This window comes from Dermacentor variabilis, chromosome 1 (assembly GCF_050947875.1).
Source record: "Dermacentor variabilis isolate Ectoservices chromosome 1, ASM5094787v1, whole genome shotgun sequence".
NCBI lineage: Eukaryota > Metazoa > Arthropoda > Arachnida > Ixodida > Ixodidae > Dermacentor > Dermacentor variabilis.
This window is the reverse complement of record NC_134568.1, coordinates 211,541,750-211,550,179: the sequence shown is the minus strand read 5'-3', so window position 1 is coordinate 211,550,179 and position 8,430 is coordinate 211,541,750. Positions and strand designations below refer to the sequence as shown.

At 49.5% G+C, this 8,430-nt stretch overlaps 1 protein-coding gene across 1 annotated transcript; it reads right to left on the bottom strand.

Moving 5' to 3' along the window:
- Window positions 1-270: 270 nt before the first annotated feature.
- Window positions 271-4,000, bottom strand: LOC142592231 (uncharacterized protein C18orf19 homolog B). The gene is made up of 3 exons (XM_075703990.1): window positions 3,692-4,000; window positions 2,756-3,077; window positions 271-1,074 (listed from the first exon to the last, which is right to left on the bottom strand). Exons 1-3 carry the CDS (start codon window positions 3,801-3,803, stop codon window positions 819-821), a joined length of 690 nt encoding a protein of 229 aa, XP_075560105.1. The 5' UTR covers window positions 3,804-4,000; the 3' UTR covers window positions 271-818.
- Between the last annotated feature and the right edge of the window lie 4,430 nt (window positions 4,001-8,430).

Below are 8,430 nucleotides of genomic sequence, written 5' to 3'. Positions count from 1 at the left end.
ATGTCCTAGGGAGAGTTCCTGTACAGGAGCAGAGTATACTTGACCTCATGCAGTTTGGGTGTTAACAGCAACATGCTTTAGTATGTTATGTTCTTCCATTTATGTACGCCACATACAAACAAGGAATTGTCCCTGACAGTCCTCCTACTTTTACAAACACATGCACAGCTCTTTTGTGCCAACATCAAGAATAAACCATGTGTTGCTTTGTTTGCTTACTTAACATTAGGCATCACTGAATAGCGATGGTTGCAGCACGTAAATTGCATCAAGCACTTTTATTGCAGATGTCAGTTTCCCAAAAAATTCAAGCACAGTGAATTTCATGATTAGAGGTTGCATTTGGACTGCGTCAACTCAAGACTGGCTAAAGTTTTTTAATAAAGAAGGATTATATTGTATTCTAAAGTGCCCAAAGATACAATGAAGTGCATTTTAAAAACTATTTTTTTCTCGACAGAAATGTCCCAAACACAAAAACATCTCGCAACTTGTGACATCATACTATGATACTGGCACCTCAGTTCTTGCATGAAATCCAAAGTGGGAAACTTAGCCTAGCATTTTATCCACTAATAACCAACTTTTCACCGCTGAATAAATGCAAGTTGCATACCAAAAAGAAAACACTTCACCAGACTAAATGAACCTTTAGTGCTGCTCTTTAGTGCCCCTTCAAAGCCATATGTCACAACCTACCAATAGTTTATTCCTTATGGTTCATATTAACTGAAGAAGACAACCTCAGTTATTGCAAGTCGTGATGAATTTCGACTTTATTTACAATCTACACAGTATGTTGTAAAAGACTACACTAATCACTGGGGCTTCATCTTGTCTCGCAGCATCTGTCTCAGCTCGCCTCTCGTTGGCATAGGTTTTATGAGACCCCGTTTGACAAGTAACCGGATGGCTATTGATGTCCCTCCAAGTGTAACTGTGTAACGAGCTGGAGTGGCCAACTTGTACAAGGCTGAAGCTGTAGCAATGTAGTTCAGTCCAGACTTCCGCAAAGGACTGATGATAGACTCGGGCAGCCCCAGGTATTCCATGATTTGAACAACATCGACACCACTGCAGAGAGCAGGGGAGAGAGGAAAAATAAACAGTGAACATGCACCATACTGGTCCACATGAACTATGAAGGGTTGCACCACACATAATTCAGCCAATATGCACTGCACTTTGGATCAGTGCAATATGCCTGTGTTTCAGCCAGACACTAGAACAGTGCTTGCTCTTTCTTCTGGGCAAAATAGTTGATTTGATGATGAAAATGTACTTCGTTTTAGGTGAATAACCCAAGTGCTTGAATGACTAGAGCGAAATCCTTCGTTGACCATTTACATCGATGGATGAGTTAAGCTTGTCTGTGGTAATGAAGTCCACTTAGTACACCAAAGATGAGATGAAGACATTCATTGTGCGACATCCCTTCCCCTCCCGTAAGTGGTGCAGCAAAATATCCCTGGGCCAGAAATGATTTTCACTATAGAAAAATGAAAATTACATTATTCTTTAGTTGCCAATTTGTAAAGTTGAAAATTTTTACAAAGCACAAAAATTAACATTTAAAGATATTTTGTCAGCCCTTGGGGGAACAAAAGCTAACCAGATAGCTACCAGGAAAAGATGTAGTATACTAATTCTAGCTCAACATTGCCTGATAAAGTTTTGCTGGACATGCAAATAATGGATTCAAGTCACCATGGAGAGTATGCTGTGTTCCAAATGACTGGCTCTGATCACTGGCACTTAACTAGTCACTGGCACATATCAGCTTCAAATTGGGTCCTATACATCTTTTCAGAAAAAGCTTGTTGGGTTCAGGCACATTCAAGGCTGGGCTGTGGCAGGCACCCCCAGTTGCCCCAAAATAAGCTGCAGGGAGCAGATGCATCCACACACAGCTGCCATAGTCCAAAAAACAGCAGCCTCTGGCAGTATGAAGGTCAGAAGGACCAATACTACTCTTTTGCCCAAGTTAATGCTACCAATTGGGCCAAATCTCGCTTTCTCCTAAATACAATGCACAAAATATTAGCCGATTAATTTGGTTTTCCTAACCAATATTGATGTTACTCTCTTCCTCTTCATTTGAATAACCATGCCTACCAAGTCTCAGTATTTGCACTGCTATATAGTGCCACTACTATGGCTATGCAATGTTACACTGGATGCAAGCAAAAACTTCTATATCACAAAAACTACACTTAACATTTCATATTCACTTTTTTTTCCAAATGTTGATAAGCCAGCCATTAGTTTCGATCTATTGCAACGACTGCTGGCAACAGTAGACACTGGAAAAATGTTGCTTCATGGTTAATAAATCTACCAGACAAAAAATTTGATCTAAGCTGTCTACACAGAAGGTGTAACACAGAACTTCCATAGGTACTTACACCTTGATTACTTAGAATGGAGTGAATAGAAACAAATATTGAAAGGTCTGACAGAAAAAGAAAAAAAGAAGGGGGTGGAGTGGTGCATATAAGTGCACACAAGCACAGATATAGTAAGGACATAACTATGCCAGACAAAAATTTGATCCAAGCTGTCTACACAGAAGGTGAAAGTACAGAACTTCTACAGGTACACTTTGATGACTTAGAATGGAGTGAATAGTAAACAAATATTGAAGGGTCTGGCAGAAAAGAAAAAAATAAGGGGGGGGGGGGGGGGGCGTTCCTTCAAGTCGGCACAAGCACAGATATAGTAAGGACATACACAGCATGTTGAAGTTTAAACTTACCATGTTGCTAAGTAGAAGAACGAGCCAAACCAGACGATCGACGTTGCAATGTGCACAGGCAACATGACATACCAATATTCTTTGAACATTTTCTTGTACCGCTGAAATATATTTAATTTTTCTTCCACAACTTCATCCTTTTTTGGCTCAGCACTGGCTTCCAATGGACTTGCAACATCTTTTTTAAAATCTGCTTTCGAGTCCGACTTCGTGCAGTAGTTTGAAGAGAAAGTACATGTAGAGGTGAGGAACGATGGTTTTGCTGATGTAACACCACATTGCAAAGTAGAGTGCTTGATGTATGCCTTGTGCCATTGCAAATCTGGCAAGAAACATAAAACGGAGTAAGTCTTACGATAGCAAACTACTCACACCGAAACATATTTGGCGCGCATTAACAGAGGCGAATGAGCCAAAAAAGATGAATCCCTCTGATGAAGGATATGTAAAACTGATTAAACTGCATTCTGCCGCGACTTCCGACGAATCGGCAATCGTAGCTTCTCTACTACCCCTCCAGCATGTTTCTCTGATGCAGCGCATCTTATTTTTCTTTCCTAATGTGTACATTCAGGGACAACTTCGACAAGTGATCACAAAAAAAGGCAATGCTCTGACTGGTGTTGTAGTAGAAGTCCTTGTTAGTCCCCCAAATGTCCCCGGTTATAACGCTTGCTGCCGAAGTGACCCTAACATTCTTGTTTGTTTGCCCTCCGACTTCTTCGGCGCAGTTCTTCCTCGGTGTTGTCTGAAGATACATTACTAAAATTCTCCAGTGAAACCTATGCAAACGAGTGTCCCAAGACTTTTATATAGAAACGGACAAGCACAGCATTATATCACCAAATAATCAGCATTTTCTTCGTCGAAGAAATGAAAAGCCTTGCACTGGCCAATAATAAAAGACTTGATTTCATCTTCAAGATGAGCACTCACAGGGAAGCAACCGGCTGGTCTTCTGCAAGGGGATTTGTCGTAAATGCAACAGCCGAGGCAGTCTGCAGGACGAAACTTCGATTCTCCACAATAAACTAATTGTTGACGACATAGCGGAAATAACTGCTCAATTTTAAAAGTTATTCAAATGACTATCTGCGCCAGCGGGATCGTGAGACAAACCCACAAACACATGAGTCTCAAAGCTCGAAGATGCTATATCAAATACACGTGCTAATCGCAAACCTTGGCATGGCATGGGTACGCAGCATGCGTACAGAAGCAAGCCAACGAGCATGATGTGAAACGACGATACAGCAAGAGTTGGCAACACCGGCAACACCACAAAGAAAACAGTAATTTGTAGTGCCTCTACGCCCAAGTACCTTCGCAAGAAATATTACATGTCTAAATTTTCACAATATATTTTGGTGTATAGTAAACGCTAGGCAGCACTGATCGCGCTTATCCCATAGACTGGACATTAACAGCATCATGAACTCCCGAGCGCCATATTTAAAGTGGTTGTACTAACTATGATTTAAAGGACAGCAATGCAACATGGCTAACGTAGACGAGACCCATACAATAATTACTTTTATTGTAAGAAACTCTGTGGACGAAACCACTGAGGATGAGACGTTCATTTCAGGCATTGTTTGGGGGGTCGCCAGCCGTTAGTGCGCGTACGCGAGTAAGAGCGGGTGCGCGAGAGAAAATCTGGGCGCCTTTGCTCTTTCTTCTTCTTCTTCGTGATTTGGGAGAGGGAAAATACGCTCAAGTTCTGCAGCCCATATGGGAGCACGGCGCAGCGTAATGGGGAATGGGGGCGGGGAAAGAAAGATGAGAGGATAGAGGGAGAAAGGGAGAGTAGGTTTCAGGCAGCAGACGTCAGCATCATCCAGGGACGATGGCCGGCGGTCGGGCAGAGGCCGTGCGAGGCCGAAGTCTATTGGCGATCTAGGAGCCCGTTTGTGCACACATATTCAAGCAGGCTTGCCAGTGCTGGGAGGTGGTAGCGGGCCGGGAAGAGCAGGTGTGTCTCTGAGGTAGCCGGGAGTCCATACCGTCGGTAGGTGGCAGTGACTGGAGCGCGCTCCTGGGCTAATGCAGGACAGGTGCAGAGTAGGTGCTCGAGGGTCTCGGCGTCACCGCACCTTCTGCCGGCCGGCGAGGCGATGCGTCCCTTAACAGGGAGCCTAGCTGCCGTCCACACGGAGCCCGTGCGCAGACGAAGGAGTGTGGAACGGTCCCGTCGCGAGAGGCCGTTCTCAGGGAGGAGTTTTGGGGCGCGGTTGGTAGCTACCCTGCTATCCGGATGGCTGGATGTGAGCAGCTGTTTGAGTCTCTGCCTGGAGAAGTCCGATGCTGCGACTGCTCTGGTGAGTGGAACGGTCGGGTGGTGGGCGGCCTTAGCAAGGACATCCGCCTCCTCGTTTCCAGCGATCCCTACGTGGGAAGGCAGCCAGTGGAAGGAGATGGCTACCCCCACTGCAGAGAGGGCCGAGATTTTTGCTCTCAGGAGGGTCTCAGTGACTCCGTGTCGATGGTGATCGGAGAGTGCCTGGAGAGCCGGTCGCGAGTCACTTAGCACCGCCACTGGTTTTGTCGGGGGGTCCTCAGCCAGGAGGTCTGCAGCCAGGTGGGGTCCCGCCAGCTCAGCTGCTGTGGAGCTCGTGCGAAAAGGAAGTCGGCACTGCCTGCTCCTGCCCTTAGATGGGATGGTACATGCCGCCGCTGCGGAGCCATTGGAGAGCACGGAGTCATCCGTGTACACGAGCAGCCTGCCGTCCAGCTCTTCCAGGAGTTTGCCAGTAGCTGCCTGTTGTAGTGCTGCTGCTGGCGTCCGGTGCTTTGATGCTCCATTCAGGGATAGGTGCACCTATGGAGGCTTCTCGTGTGGCGGAGGTGTGACCATGGGCACTGGTCACTGTACAATCAGCTCCTCGCAGAGCTGACAGAGGCCCCCCATGCGAGATAGTGGCTGGCTCCGCAGTCGGCAGAGCAGAGCCCCACCATCTGGAGCGCGGTGCAGACGGTCAATGTGCCCAAGGGCACGTTGGAGCATGTGCAGCGACAGTGGCCATTCGCCAGCCTCAGCCAGTGTGGCAGCAATTCGAGAGTGCTTGGGGAGACCTAGGATGCTCCTAACTGCACTCCTGTGCAGTCTCTCGAGTTGTTGCTTCCTGGCTGGAGATAGTAGAACCAGCGGCAGGGCATATAGCAGGATGGATGTGGCCGCCGCTTGGTTCATCCGCAGCGCCCACTTGACGGTGCAGCCCCGACCACGCTGCTGCATCTTGCTCACTGCCCCCTGGACTCTTCGGACTTTGGAGGTGACAGCCTTGACAGCAGGAATCCAGGAGAGCCGATGATCAATGGTTAGGCCTAAATACGTGACCTGCCGCTTCCATGGGACAGTGGTGTTTGCAATGCGCAGCTGTTTCACGTAGAGTCGTGCAGAGGCTAGCGGGTGTACAAGTAGTGCCTCTGTCTTTGCCGGGGACACGGAGAGGCCAGTGCCACCGAGGAAGGAGATGACCGCTTCTAATGCCCTCTGTAGAGAGCCCCGGATGGCAGCGATGCTTCTCCTGGGTCCTCGTATCCACAGCGCCACATCATCTGCGTAGATAGCGCAGCAGACTGGGTAGCGACTGTCAGCCGGTAGTGCTGCTGCGAGTCCTGCCAGTGCCAGGTTGAAGAGGAAAGGGCTCAGCACTGATCCCTGCGGGACACCGGAGGTGATGTCTCTGGGATTGCTGAGCACCTTGCCTACCCGTACACGAAAACTCCGGCCCACCAGGAAGGCAGAGATGAAGCCCCGGAGACATCCGGTGATGCCTAAGCAGTCCAGTGCAGCCTCGATCACCTCTTGCGGCAGCCGGTCAAAGGCACTCTGGACGTCCAGGAGCAGCAGCATGGCGACATCCCCACTGCCCCTGGCATCCTCCAGGGTGGCCACCACATCTGCGATGGAGTCTGCCGTTGAGCGCTTTTGCCTGAAGCCAGATTGCTGTTCTGCAAAGTACTTCTGCTGGGCAGCTATCCATTCGAGCCGTGATAGGGCCATCTTCTCCATCAGCTTGCATGCTGCAGAGGTAAGGGAGACTGGCCTGTAGGAGGAGAGCGAAGCCGCAGGCTTCTGTCGCTTCAGCATAGGCACCACCACAGCCGTCAGCCAGCTGTCAGGCAGGACCCCGGTGCTCCAGTAGGAGTTGAACGTCTCCAGGAGTCGTACCCGTTGTGGCTCTGCAAGGTTACGCAGCATCTGACAGGTTATCCCGTCGGCTCCTGGAGCACTCCGTCGTCGTGTGAGAGCTAGCGCCGACTCGAGTTCGTGCACGCGGAGAGGCTCGCTGCATAGGGCGGAGATAATATATGACTCTGCCTAGGCAGTACCCATGGCAGTACAGAGGAGGTTTCTTCGCGCGTGTGTCCCTAGGCGTGCCGGCATTGTGGAGTGGGGTCGAGTTTGTTCACGGTCTGACGCTGGCTGACGGCGCGGTAAAATAGGTGAAGCAGCGTGCACTGACGCCCGATTTGGCGACCGCTGTGTCGAACAGACTGTCTTGCACCTGCGGCGCTCGTGCTTTCTCGCGCCTCACGGCGATGTACCTTGTAAATAACATCACAGATGTTTCTGAGGGAGCAGTAGCGACCGTAGTAGAGCCGGCCCGCATATATTGAAAATCTAGAAGGCCTTAGCAACCGCGGTTGAACGCAAGTGGTTGAAAGGCCGCCGGTGACGATGACTGACTCAGCACCAGCGCCGCAGTGGCGAGAAAGTCTCCGACGTGCCTTCAGAGGCAAAGTTCTGACTGGTGTTGCAGAAGTCGCGGGGCGCGGTAGTGCTGAAGTTAGCGCCCCAAGTTGGCGGCTGGCCGTAATATTATATTTAATCAATCGTGTTATTTTTTTTTTTACTAATTGAAACAACGTGTCATTATTTCGCAATATTGGCGGCGCCTCCAGGACACTAAAACTAGAACCCGGACTGGTCCGTGAGTTGGGGCTCACCGAGGCCTGCACGTGTCAGGGATGTATAAGATCGGCTGTCCGCTATCGCGGACAGCCAATTTTTTAGGCGAACACTCCTTGGCACGCTTCGGCCTCCGCGGCCCCAACTCATGGGCCGCGCTGCTTCCAGCTTTGATCCCCCCGCTACCCCTTGGGTGCCCCGGAGATCCTGCGCCCCCTGCTTTATTATAACCTCAGGTGCTCTCCTGAGGCCTCCGTTTGCTGGTTGCATGTGCCTTTCTGGAGCAGTGCTTGTAAAAAATCCAATCTATCGCTGCGACGAAAAAAGCGACACCACTTATACAACACCAGTCAGAACCTTGCCCCTTCAGACACAGCGATCACCAAATGGGGCGTTCATGCACACTGCCTCACCGCGCGGGCAGCCAGCGGCGGAGCGTAAACAAACTCGACCGCACTCCACAATGCCGGCATGTCTAGGGGAAACCTCTACCGTAGTGCCTAGGCAGAGTCATATATTCAAGGAGCAAAAGCCCCCAGATTTTCTCTCTCGCGCCTGCGCACAAATGGCTGGCGATCCCTCAAAGGAACGTTTCGTGCTAACGTAGCATGCTTGGAGGATGAAGGCATGGCTGAGCATGCTGCCGAAGTCCCAGAGACAGCCAAGGCTTGACTCTTCTGCTACTTTGTTTTTCGGTCTTTTCTTTCCTTTTTTTGAGAGAAGCTTTTTTTAACGGAGTGGGCAGATCTGGGGGGGGGGG